Here is a 19,619-nt window from a genome sequence, read left to right on the forward strand (position 1 = left end):
TGTGTGATAAAGTGGCTGACATATTTCGGAGAGCAAGTCAAGTTCATTAGAGCGTTTGGGAGTCTCTTTCCCAATCTTGCGGGTGCTGTGTTTCCCAGCCTGTTTTTTTTTTTTTTTTTTTTTTTCTTCTTCTTCCTCGGTGCCTAAGTGTCTACAGTGATACCTCAGCACATAACTTAGGCCTGAGATAAGTTAGCCCGCCCCTCCCCCCTCCTTCCTACTCAGACTGATTTGGTCGTCACTCCCCTATCGAGAGTTTGGACACAGGTCTTGGAAGTGCGAGTGAATGCAGTGTCTTTTAGATGTTTTGGGGAAAGTGCAGTAAAAGTATGGAGAAATGTCGCTCCCCAAAAACCACGCTCTAAAGACTCATTGCATGTGTTGTCATGCTTTAAAAAGTGTCTTTGGCAATGGAGCAACACAGCCTGGATGATTTTCCGAGCCAGAACTATTGCATGTAAGAGAGAAAAGCGAGAACAGAAAGTGTATCGCCGAGCCTTTCTGATTCCAGGGCACAATCAGAGTCTTGTGTCTGGCGTTGTCCTTGACATTCCTTCATCCCACAGCGAGGCTGGACGCGATGTGCTGGAAAGCATGACATCATTATCACTGACAGACATTTTCAAATAAATCACCTGCGTTTCTCCCTTTGCCCTTTTTAAACTCCTCTCCAGGGCGTCGGAAGGATTTCTGACTTAACGTTGCACCAATCACAGGCTGTAGAAATCCACTCTCCCCGCCCCCCCCCTCATGTTTGCTGCACTTTTACACAAAATGTGTCCGTCTGTTACTTGGTAAAACAGTGGTTCTTGTTTTCTTCGCACATTGATCAAGTTTTGGAGTTATTAATTTGCCATTTAAACACCTATTGCATCCAGAAGTGTTTCAGATGCTTTTGCCAAGAATAAAAAAATAAAAAAAATAAAAACCACTGTATTCTTTGGCTCAAATTTGAAGGCATGGAACATTGACACAAAATGTCTGCTATTGACAACTTTAGTGTAAAAATACCAGAGATGGCATCAGTTCTAATCAAAGCTTGTTTTGTGTCTTGAGATTGTGAAGCCATTGTGTGCGTACCAGACACATTCAGGAGAAATGAGGCCAAATGCACAAAAGGCAGAAACTTTGAAGCGACTGCGGTGACCGGCCATAAAAATAGGAATGTTTTCAAAATAAACAGCATCAGAGCTGCTATGAAAATAGGTGGAATTACGGTCTGGCCAAGGTATTCAGGACTCCTCCTGAGTCAAACCTCAACATGGCTCTGCGAGGAGGTGTGTACCTTACTGCCTCACGTCCTCTGTGATTTACCACTGACAAAACACACTTTTCCAGCATTTAGTGGACAGAATTCATCCCAAATGCTTTCCACTACCAAAAATAGGCACATATTTGTGGCATAAATGACTCCAGAAGAAATAAAATCCCTCTTCTTTCCTTCGTACTTTTTACATGTTGTGAAAACTTTGAGATACTCAACGAGGCAAAGTTATGAAATTGGTCTTATAAACTGTGTGCGTGTGCTTGTGCGTGTGTGTGTGTGTGTGTGTGTGTGTGTGTGTGTGTGTGTGTGTGTGTGTGTGTGTGTGTGTGTGTGTGTGTGTGTATTGGCAGCCGCCACATATGGCGGAGACGCTGCTACTTATATCCTAAAGAACTGAGTATTGTGCTACTTAGATCCTCGAGAAGTGAGTTTTGTGCTTGCTAAGTGATATTGTGAAAATATGCTGCGTGCCACTGGTCCATGAGTTGTGTCTTGTATTGTACTGCATCTGTAATATTTGTGTCCCTGTACTATTTTTCTTTATGTGGACATAAATAAATGGTTAAAATGTGTGTGTGTGTGTGTGTGTGTGTGTGTGTGTGTGTGTGTGTGTGTAAAAAAAAAAAGAGGCTTTGCAGCAGCAACATTAGTGCCTTTTTCTTACTATAGAAGGACCTAGGCAACCACAGTGACACTTTGTCCCATTTGAATGGAGCTCAGGACTTATATATGTGTGTGTGTGTGTGTGTGTGTGTGTGTGTGTGTGTGTGTGTGTGTGTGTGTGTGTGTGTGCCAGTGCCAGAGGCCGCAGCAGTGAGGTGTATGTGGTATTAGCCTACCTCCTACTGGAGGCAGCCGTCCCTCCCTTCAGACCACAGATAACGAGAGTTGTCCAAGGTAAATAGGGGAGAGTGGAGGGCCAGTAAATCCCACCGGTCATCCCCTTGCGTCAGACCAAAAGTATGCAGCCAAATGTGATTACCCAAAGCAAACACGGTGCCTACGAGGACACGCAAATGCGAGGGAGTTTTGACCGTGTTCAGCGTGGAAGATATCTGATACTAGAGGGTTTCTTCTTCTTTTTAATCTGTTTTGTTTTGTCACTTCTTAATTTATGTATGTTTAAAAGCCATTCATTTTCTCGTACTCCAACTGTGGTTTGGATGCTGTTTGGCAGCCGTGCAATCAAATGTACATGGGGGAAAAGAAAATCCTAGCGAGGGGAAAGTTAAACTAGGACGTGCCCCATCCAGAAGAGTCTGTCATTATTCTGTGAAGCCATTGACAGGGGTAGTTATCATTTCACCGCTGAAGCCAAATCTTTAATTTCGAGAAAACCCCAGAATTGCGAGCCTCAGAGAAAGCATTCCGCAACTATTAAACCCATTGTCTTCAACTCTAAATAAAAAAGATGTTTTGCTTCTGGCTTTTGTGTAGCAGGACAACATTATTATAAACAATACACCCACCACCTTTTCCTGTAATATCTCAGGCAGGTTTCTGTAATGTAGGCGCTCATCTTTTGTTTAATAGCTCAGGGAGAGTCAGATACATCAGATCCTGCTGTGCACTGTGGAGAAAGGGGGGAAAAAAAAATCTTCACAATGCAACACTTGTGACATCCTTGCAGGAGCAGCAGAGCAAGAACAGATGCGTACGAGGCTTACAATGCAGGGTTTTTTCTTCCTCTTTTTTTTTTCTTCTTTTTAAAACACAAAGCCCCCATGTTCTCGGAAGCACCTTGATTTAATTTTTTTTTACTGACGAGGCAGAGAAGGAGGGACCAGGGACTCCTTAAGCTGATTGTCCAGTCGGTGTCCTCCTGTCGACCGTGGACAGATGAATTTGTCAGACGAGGGGGGGTTGTTTACGAGCCTGTCAATCTGCCGTTTATTTACAGCCACCTTTACCTGTGCCAGGACGATATCCGCCGGGTGCCATTATCCTGATTGGCAGTAAGAAACCTGTTCTGTTTCCACCAATGCTCCTGGACGGGTTAGTTATTCAAACATTTCTTAGCGCCAGCGTTTCTCTTTGGAGGCCGAAATAACCTGATTGGTTGGTGTCAATCTCAAGTCGGCGGCACCAACAATTTGAAAGATTTGCCCGGCAAGTATTGATCGGGTGATTTTAAAGACGTCTCGGGGCGACCTCTAGCTCACCCAGTGAGAGCGTGCACATGTAGGCCTTTGCAGTGGTCCGGGTTCGAGTCCGACCTGCGGCCCTTTGCTGCATGTCTCGCCCACCTTTCCTGTCTATCCACTGTCACTGTCTAATAAAGGGAAAAAATGCCCCCGAAACATAATCTTTAAAAAAAAGGCGTCTACGATTGGTGGTTCTCAGCCTAGGTAGCCTATTTTTGTTTTCTTTAAGATAATTTTTTGGCCTTGGATAGTATAGTAGCAGACAGGAAAGTGGGGAGAGAGAGGGGGAAGACATGCAGCAAAGGGCCACAGGTAGGGAGCTACCAGGGCGCCCCGTATCCTATACGTTGTAACATGCTGTCCATTTCATTGGGGCTTCAGTCTGACATACTTTACCAGAGAACGGGAATTCTTTGTCTCCACCCACCTGTGGTTTACCCCAACCAATGAGGTTACTTCTGCCACCAGAGCAGCTCTGCCCCCTGGGAAATGTTTGTGCAACTAAAACTCTTAATTTGTGGTTACGGCTTGTATTCCTTTTTTAGTTGGTAGCAAGGCACTAACTCTCTGCCCGGGGTTGTGGCAAATCAAAAAAACAAATGTGTGCGCTCACAATACAGCTTCAGAGAAAAAAGAAGACAAAAAAAAGCATCCACCAAATGACATGTGATAAAACAAGCGTGATCCTGCATGCAGAGGATTGCAGCGGCGTCACAGCCAGGGAGTAATAAGCTCAGCCTGCGTGTTGGCTGGAGCTCTGTGATTGCTCAGGTGGATGTGCCGTGGTGTATTTAATCGCTCTGTTTGGCGATTAAAGCTTTCTTCGTCTCCCCCTGCCGCCTGTTGTCATGTTTAAGGTAAATAAGTCACTGTCTGGCCCAGATGATAGCATTCATTAAGCATGCCGAACAAAGCAGCGGCGTGCTGCGATGCACAGCGGTGCCTTTATTGCTTTCCCCATACCTTCCTTCTTTAAGGCCTCATTGTCAGCTTTTGTTGGTTTGCATGGTGCACAGAGGTACTCACCCCTGATTCTCTCCCCCACACACCTGCTTTTCTCTTCTTCTCGTTTCTGTGCAGATGAAATAAAAGATGACTTTGACACCCTGGGCCCTGACACCACTTTGCAGGCAGTAGGAAACGGTACAGGTGAGTTGACTGAACATGTTGAATGTGTGTGTGGTTTTTTATTTGTGGATGTGTGTGGCTGGTTTCCCTGGCAGTGTACTTTCTGCACCAGCGCCATGCTTTTCAAGCAGTCTGTCCCCATCTTTTTTAGCCTCTGACCCTAACCCTCAAGTGTGTGTTTGTGTCCCGTTAAAGATCCCATGGCATGAAAATTTCACTTTGAGTTTTTTTAACATTAATATGCGTTCCCCCAGCCTGCCTATGGTCCCCCAGTGGCTAGAAATGGGGATAGGTGTAAACCGAGTCCTGGGTATCCTGCTCTGCCTTTGAGAAAATGAAAGCTCAGATGGACCAATCAGGAATCTTCTCCTTATGAGGTCATAAGGAGCAAGGTTACCTCCCCTTTCTCTCTTTATATAAAAGAGACTTCAGATACAGTATTAGGGGACCACTAAGGTCTATATAAAAGAGACTTCAGATACAGTATTAGGGGACCACTTAGGCCTATATAAAAGCATCCAAATAGCACCATTTAATGGGACCTTTAACTACTCCCGGCGGAGCTCGAACCCTACCTGCCATTCTTCATTAAGCCACCAAAAGCGGATTTGCAGCCACACACCCCCCTCCCTCCCTTCCATGATATCATCCTGGCCACCCTAACAATTGGCCCTGGATGCTGTTTTGGTAAACCAGACTCACCCCACAGAACGCGCACACAGCCCCCACTTCAAAAACCCTCCCTTCAACTTTAATTACTATTACGTTCTGCCCGTCGTGGTGTTTTCTCTACTGTTTTCTCCCTGTGTTCTGACAATTTGGAGCGCAGCAAATGTTTTCCATTTTCACTGCTTAGAAGAGTTTTGGAAACAATACCGTGGCACCGCTGTGGAAGCTACCCGCCACTAGATCACATGTGATTTCATTTAAAGACATGAAGCAGTTTGATCACGTCCCCCAGTGCCAAAGCACACTTTGATCCAGGTGATTTCCTCCTTCATTGGAAGAAAAATGTCACTTATTTCTCCTTTTAAAGAAACCATCCACATTTCTAGTTTTCCATGCAGAATGACTCCGAAAACGTTGAAGATCAAGTGCTCATTTTTTAATTCAGCTGCGTGATAAAGAAGCCTGGCAGTGCCCTGCGCCTCAGCCTGGTCAATCATCAGTCAGTCCTAAAAAACAACAGACATTCAGCTCAACATTCAGCCCGACATTCAGCCTGACACTCATAATTAGCGGTCTTCAGAAGCCACACACAGAATCGTCTAATGAGAGAGCTGTAAATGATGCTATCACACTTCTCAAAAGTGATCCATTGGCACCGATGACATTTTGTTGCCATTTTTTTTTTTTGACAACCAAATCTCTACTACCTTGACCTTTCGCAAATTGGACCGCAAAGTCATCACGGCCTAACAAATCGCTCTTTAAAGCTCACCTTGGCTCACAGTCTAAAAAGCCTAATTAACAGGGCATGAAGTCTGATGAGACGTCACTCGTTTTTTGGTTTCGACAAAGCCAAACAGCCTGCAGAATTTCTTCAGGTTGTAAACAGCGCGTGCGCGTGAGTATGTGCGTTTTGAAAGTCGGCCATCCCCTTGACTAATGAAGGCTGCTGATTTCTTTTAGCTCCGGTTTGTTTTTTTGGAGGCAGCTATCTCCACGCTGCAGCTTAAGAGTTTCCCTGAAGAGAAGGGACTGGGAAATAATTTGAGAGAAACGCATTGTGTGGCCTCAGCACTTTGGCTGGCTTAAGATACATTCTGCTCAGCTATGGCAAAGCATGTCTCTCTCTCTCTCTCTCTCTCTCTCTCTCTCTCTCTCTCTCTCTCTTTCTCTTCTTTGGCGCTGGTTTGTGGTTTGGCCCCAGTAATCTGTTCAACACAGAATCAACAAAAGCCACAGTCTCTTGATTGACCTTATATGTGAAAGTCGATACAAAGAAACGTGGCTCTGTTGCTGATTAAGCTGGGCTTGTATATGTACGTATATTAGAGTGTGTTTGAGTGTTTTCCCTTTTTTTTATTCTACAGCCCTAAACTCCTAACTCAAAATCAGATTTAATGTCATGAGTAAATTAGGTCAGTGAAGATTTTTTTTCACACGTTGCTCCTCAGCAGCTTCGTGGTAGCGCGTTTATCTCCGACTCCTGGCCGGATTAAGTTACGCTTCTTATTTTAGCGGCATCGCATGACAAGCATACCCAGTAATTTAGATGTATTCTCCCCAAAGCACGGCTGTAATGTTTTAGGGTGGCTGTCCTCATCGCATTTCCACCAAGATGTACCCAATATCCTTCTGTAAGAACATTTCTCAGGGGAAGGAATGAATCCAATTTATTCCTCCCCCTCCTCCCTCTATCGGTCTCCTCCCTTTCACTGACTGACTCTCTCTCTCTCTCTCTCTCTCTCTCTCTCCCTCTCCCCCCCTCCTCTTCAGTCAAGAGCGTCGATTGCACTTCAGAGTTTGAGGACTTCTTCACCAAGCGGAAGCTGGACGATGGCGACAGTCACGTGGTGAGCATCGCCGAGTACCTGCAGCGGGGCGACACCGCCATCATCTACCCAGAAGCCCCGGAGGAGCTGTCCCGCCTGGGCACACCGGAGGCCACCGGTCCAGAGGAGAACGGTACGCATCCTGTCACAGGGCAGTGGGAGGGGCCAACACATTTTTATTAATTTTTTTCACTGGGAGACTGCTGGTTCAACTCCTTAGAGCAGGGTGAAAGAGACACGGAGCAGGGACCCCCTTCTACTAATATTGTATCAAATGAAGTTGCATATTAAACTGGGCCTTAAGCCTTTATACATACATTTTTAGTGCATAGAATACTAAGCTATCTTTTATTGTTAGACATACATGTGGCACAGTGAATCATTAGGATGAACTGTATCTGTGGATGGGTACCTTAGGACCCCCTCCCTTAGAGAGACCAAAGATAAGAGTGCTGAAGTGTGATGTCACACAGCAATATGTATCTAAAGTTAGCTTAGTTTGCTAACATGAGCCACCATAAGCCAGTCTTTGCAGATGCAGCAAATCTGAGTGTGTGGAATAAAAAAAAAAAAAAAAAAAAAAAAAATATTAATTAAGTTTGTAGCAAGAGAAACGTGTTATTTCCTCTTTAAAAAGTTGCACAATCTTGCTTTAAAGCATTTTCCAAATAATTTCAACTAAGGTGCTGGAAGTGTTAGGTGAGAGAGAGAGATTCATTTTTATATAATTCTTTTAATATCCAATTTAAAAAAAATCTGCGTTGAACTGTGGCCTCCTCCTGTAGCGGTACTGTAGCAGTAACAGATCAGCTTGCTCAGCTAACCTCCCTTGTACCAGCAAAGGTTAAAAAAGAAAAGGAGTCTGGACAGAGCAGCAGCTCTCCCCGCTGACACAACCGGGCAGCTGTTGGTCCCACAGATTCACCGGATGCCTTGGTGTTTACCTACAGTCTTAAGCAACAGCTGGGCAGGGGCTTGAAATCAGATAGTGCACCTCTGAGGCTCTCCGCAGGGACAAAACTGGGGGGGATTGGAATGGGCTCATGATTCATGCTGCAGACGTGATGACCGTGAGAGTGGGAACAGCATTAAAAAGTGAGGGCTGTTTAAAGCAATTAGGAAGGTATGGGAGAATTATCTGTGTGTGTCAGGAAGTTTCTTTGCGTATGTATCTGTGAGTTTGTGTACATGCAGTAGGACAAGGAAACCAGGGGTGCATGTAAAAGTGTGCGTGCGTGCGTGCGTGTGTCAGGGTGTTTCTTTACATATGTATCTGTGTGTTTTTGTACTGTACATGCGGTAGTAAAAGGAAACTGGGGGGCATGTAAAAGTGTGTGTATGTTTGTGTGCGTGTGCGTGTGCGTGTGCGTGTGTGTGTGTGTGTGTGTGTGTGTGTGTGTGTGTGTGTGTGTGTGTGTGTGTGTGTGTGTGTGTCAGCGGATGCCAGGCTGACACTGCGGCTCTCATGTGGAGCAGATTGCACAGATAACTCCCATACCACTCTGGGCAGCCCGCCCGTTAGCTGCCATTGATTTGCTGACCTTTTGGCCCGCTTTCTCTTCCCTTTCCTCCCCTTCCTCCCCCGCCTCTCCCGCTGTCTCCCGTGCAGACCTGCCACCTGGAACGCCAGATGCCTTCGCCCAACTGTTGACCTGCCCCTACTGCGACCGGGGCTACAAGCGTTTGACATCGCTGAAGGAGCACATCAAGTACCGCCATGAGAAGAACGAGGAGAACTTCGCCTGCCCCCTGTGCAACTACACGTTTGCTTACCGCACTCAGCTTGAGCGGCACATGGCCACGCACAAGCCTGCAAGGGATCAGGTTAGGGGGATTTACATTTTTTCTTCTTCTTCATCCTTGACTTCTCTCTCTCTTTCTCCTCCTCCTCTTCCCCTCTCTGTCCCCCGTTTCATTTCTAATGTGCTCTGATCCCTTCGGAGAAGACAGATCATTTTTTTCTGATTGGCAATCATTATTAATTTTTCATGGCATTTTGAAGATGCAGATCCTTTTAATGGTAATAACTTTAATTGAGGCCCTAAATGGTTTTTTTGATGGCCCTTCCCTGATATAATTTTCCAGTCATCGTGTTCACGATCGAATGATTGTGTGAATTTCCAATTTGGAAAAAAAATGTATCAGCTCCCTTAACTTCACTCCACTCCTGGGCTTTAATGTTCCTTCCGCAGCCTGACGTCGGAGTACTCCATCAAGCCCCCCCCCCGCCCCCACTTCTAATTTCATGCACTGCATAAACATCTGTGTATACTTGAATTTTTTTTCCCCCAACGATTTATATGCTATATGTCTGAGATATAATGTGAATCTGCTGGCAGTTAGCATGAATCACCGTAAAGTCCTGTGAGGTGAAAACACATCCCGCAGTCACGGGCGTTTAACTCGCTTGTCAGCTTTAAGTTGAAGATGCGGTGGTGAGACAGATTGTGGTGAAAGTAAAAATGCACGCTTACACAGTTAGGGGGACGATTATCACTTCTCAGTCAACTAAAATTGAGCAGTACATTTTTAAAGAGGATGGAGTGTGTGTTTGTGCTTTTTAAGAGGTTTATGAGTTGTGAATTAGTTTTCAATAAAAATGCAAAGGATACAAGATCTCTCTAAAATGTACAATAATGGGTCTAATTTTGTGATTTAGATGTAGCATTGAGAAAGTATTGTTGCCCTCTTATTGTGGATATTCGAAGCCCTAAAAGCATAAAACTAGGTTTAGAAATTTAAAAAGAATTCATAAAAAAATGAAGGTAAAAAAGGTGATCAAAATGGGCTCTTTTTGCGTTTCTCTGTTATGCATTAAATTACATTATAACTACAGGTTGTTTGTTGCCCTACAAAATGCCTACAGCACTAATAACCTAGCAGTCCTTCCTTTAAAGAATGTGTATTTGCGTGACACAAATTTCTCATGAGCTTCCTCTGCTAGAAAGCCCCTTGTAATGTGCGCTCGCAGCCAGTCCCAGATGACACCGCGGACCCTGATGCTTTGCGGTGTTCAGTCCCAGGTCGTGGGTGTTGTTGTGTAGTGCTCTCTGAAGCGAGAATGACAGGCTCAGACTGTGGCTGATTTGATCAGATGTCAGCAGCCAGCACTTTCACCTGATCTTACCAGCTGGGTGTAAACGTGAGCAGATGGGCCGGCCGAGTGAGCCGCAGCTCCCCAATCCTCATATTACAATGCTGTTGCTGCTCCCCCTCCAGAGTCGAGTCTGTGGCCAAAGACTCCCTTTTTTTGTTCAAGCACTGCAGGTCCTTCCGCAAAGCCGGGTTATCTTGATTTGTAAATTAGCCGGATTGTTTAAGTGGTAATCCTCGAGATCTCTGCAGTCGGCGTGCAGTCTTTTCAGTATCAGCTGATAAATGATTTTTTTTTTTTTTGCTTTTTATGCGAGACAAACCACAGTTGTAATATCACTTCCTCTTTGCCATGTTTTTTTTAAATATTTTATAAAGAACAATTTTTTAGGCATTTAAGCCTTTATTTTTATAGGACACGATAGGGGAGAGAAGAAAGGGCCGCAGGTCAGAGTCGTACCTGCGACCCGTGTTTAGGAGACGCTTGTATTCATGTGAAAACGTTACGTATGGCGATTAACATCACGGGAGGACTCCGGAGCGAGCACATTAACATAAAGAATAATGCACTGATAGGTAAACATGTGCTCGTCTGTTCTGTCTTGTATGTTTACAAGCCGTAATACTCCTCCTCCTCTTAACCAATTAGCCGAAATATGGCTAATTAGGGCTTTATACATATGCAAACATCCAGTCGGGTCCCCGCCCACAAAGCAGCAGCGGTGGCGTTTCACAGCGAGCCGCAGAGGAGAGACGGAGCGTTTTGCAGGGTGCCATTCACAATTAGGAGCGCGGAGTGATTGTCTTATTAGCAGTGGTGGCTGAGAGACTAAACTTAAGCGGGCAGGGATCCTCGGGAGGGAGGGGGGGTTTAAGGGATGGTGGATGGTGGAGGTGGAGGTGGCGGGAGGTGGGGGTGCACCGAAGCAGCTGTTGCTGTTTGTTTATGCGACTCAGCAACATACGAGCGGTGGGGTCCCTCTCCGGCGCTTTGGCGCCCCCCCGACTCTCCCCGCTTGATCTTTGAAGGTTGGGGTTGTTTGAACAATTCCTCCCAGTCCTCCCAGTGTCCTGCGCGCCACCATCTGTCTCCCCAGGAATGTGGGTAGAGTCAGCACACACCCCAGCATTTGTCAAGGCTGAAATGGGAGGAGTTGTGTGTGTGTGTGTGTGTGTGTGTGTGTGTGTGTGTGTGTGTGTGTGTGTGTGTGTGTGTGTGTGTGTGTGTGTGTGTGTGTGTGTGTGTGTGTGTGTGTGTGTGTGTGTGTGTGTGTGTGGGGCCCCTCTGCGAGCTCCGAGTCTTTCTTTTATTTTATTTTTTTACAAACCGTTTGACGTCCTCAACTCCCACTTGGAATGAATTGTTTGGTGAGTGACGAGCCAGGTTTACACACCTTGTGTTGTCGTCGTCGTCGTCCTCGCTGGGCATTAGATTTAGATTTTTTTGTGTGTCTTTTCTTTCAGAGAACAGGTCCTGTTTGAATTGCAAATTTGACGGATTGCAACTGATGTTTACCTTTGAACAGAGAATCAAGGCCGGGCCTATACGCTTTGTTCTGTATCCTAAGATTATTAAAGAGACATTCAAGGTTTAAAAAAAAAAAAAATCCCTAATTACCGTAAGACATTTGAAACTGTTGTGAAGAAGTACTAAGTGTAATTCAAATGGTGTGAATACAGGTATGCGGGGTGAAAGAGCTCACAGAGGGATTGTGAATACCTCTCAGACTGATTAGGCCCAAATTAATGAAAAGTAGATCAGATCGGCGCTTCTAATGAAGGGGAAACGCTCTAAAAAAGACTCTTTTCATTTATTCTATTTTCTGGTCTGCCAAATTCTAAAGGCATGCCTCCTTTGGCTGAAGAGCCAGGAAATTAAAAAGGTATGTGATTCTCTCTGTTATCACCGCCGCTGCCTGTAGTCGCTCAACAGAGGTGGGAGTAGAAAGCCAAGAAGCTTCGCTTGGCGACAGGAGCCGCTTTGGCTTTGCCGCTTGTTGTCATGCCGACCGATTGTGATTATTTCACTGAACTCTCACCCCCACGATGTTTGTGCATTTCTTTTAAAACGGGAATCTCTCTTTCTCTCTCTCTCTCTCTCTCTCTCTCTCTCTCTCTCTCTCTCTCTCTCTCTCTCTCTCTTTCCTCTCGCAGCACCAACTGCTCAACCAAGCGGCCGGCAACCGCAAGTTCAAATGCACCGAGTGTGGCAAGGCCTTCAAATACAAGCACCATCTGAAGGAACACCTCCGGATTCATAGCGGTGAGTGGCGGGAGGAATGCTGCCCTGCTCTTTGAATATTCATAACCGTGATTTAAGAACACCGTGAATCTGCAGAAATTCCTCTGGTTTTATTTTGGGCCCTCCCTGCTGTTGATGGACACTCGACTCTGCTGTGTTAAGAATCAGTCCAGTTGCCAAATACAGTATTTGCTTAGAAATGCGTGTGTGTGTTTGTGTGAGGCATACAGTATCAGCAATTTTCATTTCAGTTATTAGTTTGTCAGGGACAATTGATCAGCAGAGACACTAAGTGAGGCAGAGTGTTTTTTGATTGCTTAATTTTCCACATTACCAAACTTTTATTTCCTTTTTCTTTTTTTTTGAAAATATGGGGGAATTTATTTCTGCACTGTAACTTTTATTTAGTCTTACTTACTTGTTGAATGTAAAATGTGCCTTAGAAATAATGACAAAATGACAAGTTGAGCTTAACTTGAACATGTCATTGTTGATTAATGTGCAGTGTCCCCTAAAAAAATCAAAGATATCATTCATATGAGTCTTTCTCATTATGCAATATTTTTTTTTGTTCCAGGAGAAAAACCGTATGAGTGTCCCAACTGCAAGAAGCGTTTCTCCCACTCTGGCTCCTACAGTTCCCACATAAGCAGCAAAAAGTGCATCGGCCTGATCGCCGTCAACGGCAGGATGCGCGGCAACATGAAGACAGGCTCCTCCCCCACCTCCTCCTCCTCCTCGCCCACCAACACCGCCATCACCCAGCTGCGGCAGAAGCTGGAGAACGGCAAGCCGCTCGGCCTCGCCGAACACAACAGCCACCTGAGCATCAAGACGGAACCGCTCGACTTTAACGACTACAAGCTGATGATGGCGTCGCACGGCTTCGGCGCCCCCGGGCCGTTCATGAACGGAGGCATGGGAGGCAACAGCCCGCTGGGGGTCCACCACAACTCGACGGCCCAGAGCCCCTTGCAGCACCTGGGGATGGGCGGGCTGGAGTCGCAGCTTCTGTGCTACCCGGGGCCGCTGGGGAACAACCTGAGCGAGGTCCAGAAGGTTCTCCAGATCGTGGACAACACCGTGTGCAGGCAGAAGATGGACTGCAAGCCCGAGGAGCTCTCCCGGCTCAAGGCCTACATGAAGGAGCTGGGCTCCCAGGTGGAGGAGCACAAACAGGCGCTGACATCCGCCGGCGCTCAGGTCGGTCTTCCGCTCGTCGATCACAACGGCGCCACCAAAAGCATCATCGACTACACGCTGGAGAAAGTGAACGAAGCCAAAGCCTGCCTCCAGAGCCTGACGACGGACTCAAAGAGGCAGATCAGCAATATCAAACGAGAGAAAGCCAACCACATGCTCGAGGGAAGCGTGGATGAGAAGGTGCAGGAAAATACCATGTTTACACCTTATGCTTGCCAATATTGCAAAGAAAGCTTCAACGGGCCAATACCTTTGCATCAGCACGAGCGCTACCTGTGTAAAATGAACGAGGAGATAAAAGCTGTGCTGCAGCCCAGCGAGAACTTGATGCCCAACAAACCAGGGATATTCATGGAGAAGAACACCCACTTGTCCTCCTCCATGTTGTGCGAGAAGGGACTCGCTGGGCCCCTTCACCCTTACAGGGACCACATGTCGGTGCTGAAGGCGTATTTTGCCATGAACATGGAGCCCAACTCGGAGGAGCTGCTGAAGATTTCCATAGCGGTCGGCCTTCCTCAGGAATTCGTCAAGGAGTGGTTCGAACAGCGAAAGATGTACCAGTACGGCACTACCAGAACCCCACCACTGGAGCACAGGCACAACATGGATATGGTCGCCGGAACAAACAACCACCACACTCCGCAGAAAGACTCTATGGCAGCTAGGTCACCTGTGTCTCTCATGAAACCTACGGACCGCATCACATCGCCCTCCATAGCGGAGCTCCACAACAACGTCAACAACTGTGACAACGCGCTCCGACATTTGAAAAACCACCAGTACGGTGCCGGCAAACCCGCGGGTGAAAAGTTGGACCACTCCCGCAGCAACACCCCCTCGCCGCTAAATCTGTCCTCCACATCTTCCAAAAACTCTCACAGCAGCTCCTACACTCCGAACAGCTTGACTTCCGAAGACCTGCAGGCCGAGCCGCTGGACCTCTCTCTGCCGAGACTAATGAAGGAACCCAAGCATGCACTGACTGTCAAAAGCAGACCTAAAGTCAACAGCATCGCCATCGACCATAGCAGCATCCCCTCTCCTCGCGAGCACTTCGAAGAGCCTTTGAACTTGGCCTATCTGAAGAAGGAATTCTCAGGCTCTACCAACAACGGAAACCTTGAAAAAAGCACTAGCCCCCTCTTCGGCATGAACCCGTTTGCTGCCAAACCCCTGTACTCACTTCCACCTCAGAGCGCTTTCCCACCTGCCACATTCATGCCCCCGATGCAGGCCAGCATACCGGGTCTCAGGCCCTATCCGGGCATGGATCAAATGGGCTTCCTACCACACATGGCCTACACTTACGCAGCAGGGGCAGCTACCTTTGCCGAGATGCAGCAGAGGAGAAAGTACCAGCGGAAACCAGGTTTCCAGGTAAATAAGCCACCTGTGGTTTTGTTAAAAAAAAAAAAAGGCTCACTCAGATTCCCTAAAATGATCTGAACTCATTTCTGTACTAATTAAAAAAAAAAAAAAAAAAAGACTTCCAAGCCAGGAGCGAGAAACGCTCACCTGAGGTAGACCGAACTGGCAAAGGAGAGGGAGATAAACAGCGCCCGGAGGGGTGGGGGGGTGGAAGTGAAATGTAGTCAGTGGTGTCATGGAGGAACAGGGGCCTTTAAGACGTTCAGGTTGCTTACAGAGCAGGATAGATATATGGAGGGGATGAGCCGAATTAACAACAGCTTCAGTTGGGTTTTTTGCGCCACAAGTTAAGGAACATTTGAATCATTATCTGGCGAAAATGCCAAATATTTGCTGTTAACAGCTTCTCAAATCTACTGCATCTTCTGATACACTCTTGTAAATTAAATAATTTGGGGTTTTGAACTGTTGGTTGGAAGAGAAAAAAATAGGCAAATTGAACATGCAATATCGGGCCCCTGGAAGCTATTTAATTTTTTCATTTCGTCGATTATTCCAAAACATTATCTACCTATGAATTAATAAGAATGAAAATAATCTTTAAATAAAGTCCTTTTTTATTTTTACAGCTGTCAGATAGTGTAATGAAACTTGCCTCTGCCTCCTAACTTAATAAGTCTCTAAACCCAGAGTTACATTTGTAGATATTTTTTATAATTGTCCATTTAAAGGGTTAACGTCAAGAATAATACAATTTTACCATCAAAGAGGTCTACTGTAAGATTTAAAAAAGCATATTGGCACAAAACATCAGAGAGCATCAGGTTCAAATAAACAACAGGAACGATATTGGCCCTTAAAATCTCATCTCAGTATAAAGTCATAATTGTTACCACTCTGCACTTTAAATTTCTCCCTCTGCTGTGTGTGGAATACATTAATGCTCCTGACTCCAGCGCTGGCCCTGAACTCAGACATTTTGTTATTAAATATGGGTGAAAGGCCTTTGTAAAAAAAAATGACAAAGGTGAGCCCCGGAGCTGTGCACTTTCTCTGAAAATTTCCCCGTCACAACTTTGCTGCATTTTAAAAGCCAGCCACAGCCCAAAATGAGCTTCTCCATGTGGATTAATAATGCACAATGTCTCCATGTTCATTACCACTGAATGCTGAAGGCTGTTTAACATAGAGGGGAACCATTTTGATGAAGGAAAAAAAAAAAAGTATTAATAATGTTTCCTATTCTAAGTTATTAAATTAGATTTTAAAAATACAGCTACGGGCGTTTAGTTCAAATTGATTGCAGAGTGATATGATCCCTTCTTAAAACACAGTGTCCTCACATTATCACACACACACACACACACACACACAGAGTTTCATGGCTCAATATTGGCCATTAAGGTGCACCTTTTGATTTGAATCATTATATGAGATTGCAATTTTCCTCCTCTAATGTTGTAATATTGTTCCCCATCAATTCATAGTTTGAGACTAATCTTCGTCATAAAAGATCATTTTAAAGGAATCTAGCGGAATTAACACTCCTGTACAAAATGAGACCACCATTAGTGGCAGAGTTTCATAATGGCCGAGTGTGTCAGTTATAGATGGGCGATATTACTCCGGAGCTGAAAGTTTTATGAAGAAATCAACGCTGGTAATTAAAATTGCATGAGAAACATGAAGCATAGTGTGTGATTGTTTGGGAGTTCTATCTAGTGACATAAAGTGCCACGGAAGGTCATATTAAGTGGCTTTGATTTTAATGAAAACAATATTTGCACACTTTACTTACACATCATATAATTGCAGTACCATAACATTTATTCCTAAAATTCTTTCTCCTTTTTTTGATATTTTCAAAGAATTAAACTTTTTTTTTAAACGTGTTTTTTGGTGTTTTCATGTTAACAATTAGCACATGAACACATGTTCTTGTTGTACTTGGTACATGCTACAAACATAGGTGTAATTTATCGTTAGGGTTACAACCCCTCCCCTCCCCCCGACAATCAGAACTGGGCTCTTTTCCCCTAATTTGTTGTCACTCTTTTGGACATTTTTTTCGATGTTTTTGACACCTTTTTCAAGGGTTTTTTTGGACACTTTTTTTAAAAAGTTTTTACCGCCTTTTTTTTTAACATGAGTTTTTTATTTATTTTTTTTGAAATTTTTCCGACGTGTCGCCTTTTGACATTTTTTTGACGCTTGTTTCAACGTTTTTGTGTCTTTATTTCGTCTTATTTTGTGTTTTTTTAAATCCATGCAGACATGTCCTGGGACCTCCATAGATAGTTGGAGATCTCAACCCCCCCCAATGTTGAACACAAAGTTACACCCTTGGCTACAAATGACCTTATTGATCAGCATATAGAAAAGTCACATCAAGAGATTATACAGCTTTCTAGACAAAATAATACGCTAAAAAAAATGAAAATAAAAGATGAAGTAAGTAAATGTTGCAGCTTTCCTTCAAGCGACTAATTTAATAGATAAAGTGCCACCCTTTATCACGCACCCAATTCATTATGATTTGTTTGTTTTTCTCTTTTTTTTCTTTCCTCTCTCTGTTTTTTAAAGGGGGACCTGCTCGACGGTACACCAGATTACATGTCAGGGCTGGACGACATGACAGACCCCGACTCCTGTCTGTCGCGGAAGAAGATTAAAAAGACCGAAAGTGGTATGTACGCGTGTGACTTGTGCGACAAAACATTCCAGAAGAGCAGTTCCCTTCTAAGACACAAATATGAACACACAGGTATATACTGTTCTAGACCCTTATTTTAAACCCCATTGCTTTATTTTTTTTTTTTTTTGTTTCAAATGTTTGTGTTTTCCAAATCCTCTTCACTATGAATATATATATTTTATGTTACCCCCCCTTTTTCTCCTTCTTTCCTTTCTTTGTTTGAACCCTTAAGTTGTATAATGTAAAAGCTTGTTTCTTCGTCGACAGGGTTTGAGATTCTTTGACTTTGCGATGCGTTTGAAAGCTTTGTGTGTTCTTTTTCTAAAATATCAAGAGCCATATATATATATATATATATATATATATATATACACACACAGTACAGGCCAAAATTTTGGACACACCTTCTCATTCAATGCGTTTCCTTTTTATTTTCATGACTATTTTCATTGTAGATTCTCACTGAAGGCATCAAAACTATGAATGAACACATATGGAATTATGTACTTATCAAAAAAGTGTGAAATAACTGAAAACATGTCTTATATTTTAGATTCTTCAAAGTAGCCACCCTTTGTTTTTTATTAATAAGGGAAAAAATTCCACTAATGAACCCTGACAAAGCACACCTGTGAAGGTAAAACCATTTCAGGTGACTACCTCATGAAGCTCATTGAGAGAACACCAAGGGTTTGCAGAGTTATCAAAAAAAGCAAAGGGTGGCTACTTTGAAGAATCAAAAATATAAGACATGTTTTCAGTTATTTCACACTTTTTTGTTAAGTACATAATTCCATATGTGTTCATTCATAGTTGTGATGCTTTCAGTGAGAATCTACAATGAAAATAGTCATGAAAATAAAGAAACACATTGAATGAGAAGGTGTGTCCAAACTTTTGGCCTGTACTGTATATATATATAAAGTCTGTAATGAATGCAGGTAGGCAAGCAAAGGGAGACTTCAGCTATCTTTTCAAGTCATTGTACTCTTTTTTTTTTTTTTTTTTTTTTTTTTCCCAATCATATCCTGCCATATTAACCATTTTGCTATCTTAAAAGACACACATCAATTCACCTAGATATAGAAAGCCAGCAAAAAGGCCCCCGAACCCCTTCATTGGCCCCCATTATTGCCGATAGATCACATCAGGCAAGTATTGCTCAGAAGCTTCAGAGCGCTGATAACAAGTCTTTCATTGTAGTTATTATACAGAGATCCTCTTTCATGAGGTTGCATCATTTGTTTTATCCGCTATCTGTAGCCGAGCGCTGCGTGCTTCATGCAGCCTCCGCGTTATCTGCTTGGACATAAAAGGAAAGGGAGGGTGCACCGTCAGAACAGTGCGCTGAACTCTTTACCAAAAAAAGAAAAAAAAAAAAGGAGGAGGAAAAAAAAGGGGTGCGTTATCTCCACAACGCCCCTGCGTCTTGCTCAGAACGCGTTTCATGTTTGCGTCGCCGTGTGTTTGTTTTGAACACTAATAGAAGTGCAGTTGGACAGAAGTGCAGTTTAAAAAGCCTGTCCGCTTGCGGACCCTCGATGTGTGTCAGGCTCGCAGCCATTTATGAGAAGAAGAAGAAGAAGTGTTTCAAGCCAAAATTAGATGTTTGGAAAGTTATTAGTCATAACCCTAGCCCTAAAAACACAAAAGAAGCAGGTAACTGTAGGTCGAAGAGGAACTCCTGAGTGAAGTAGTTGAACTCGGTGAGCAGAAAGCATTTCTGGAATCAACTCTTAAGTGTAAGAGCAGCCGTGCGGCCACATTACTATCCAGAGGGACAGTTATTACGGCAGACAGTTTATGGCCCCGTGTCATAACAACTATCTCACCCTGCCTTTGTGGCCAGCTCGGGTTTCTCATTTCTGCTTTGGCATCCAAAAGCGTCCCGTCACATTTTGGTAGACGGTGGAGCCCCAGCCCAAAAACCTAACAGAGGGCCAGGCGTCCCCATGAACTTGAATTGTGTTGATAATAA

General features: G+C 44.3%; 1 protein-coding gene across 6 annotated transcripts in view; it reads left to right on the forward strand.

The window, feature by feature from the left end:
- The window catches only part of zeb2b (zinc finger E-box binding homeobox 2b), a 145,143-nt gene that overhangs the window by 124,472 nt on the left and 1,052 nt on the right, over positions 1–19,619 (forward strand). For 4 of the 6 annotated variants that reach the window (XM_028571823.1, XM_028571824.1, XM_028571826.1 and 1 more), the window contains 6 exons: positions 4,492–4,560; positions 6,982–7,170; positions 8,647–8,861; positions 12,285–12,393; positions 12,950–14,955; positions 17,530–17,710. In XM_028571823.1, the coding sequence (XP_028427624.1) occupies positions 4,492–4,560; positions 6,982–7,170; positions 8,647–8,861; positions 12,285–12,393; positions 12,950–14,955; positions 17,530–17,710 (2,769 nt within the window). The remainder of the gene's footprint in view (positions 1–4,491; positions 4,561–6,981; positions 7,171–8,646; positions 8,862–12,284; positions 12,394–12,949; positions 14,956–17,529; positions 17,711–19,619) is intronic. The other 2 variants (XM_028571825.1, XM_028571828.1) reach the window with 1 other exon arrangement.

The sequence above is a fragment of the Perca flavescens genome, chromosome 24 (assembly GCF_004354835.1).
Source record: "Perca flavescens isolate YP-PL-M2 chromosome 24, PFLA_1.0, whole genome shotgun sequence".
In the NCBI taxonomy this organism is placed as follows: Eukaryota; Metazoa; Chordata; class Actinopteri; order Perciformes; family Percidae; genus Perca; species Perca flavescens.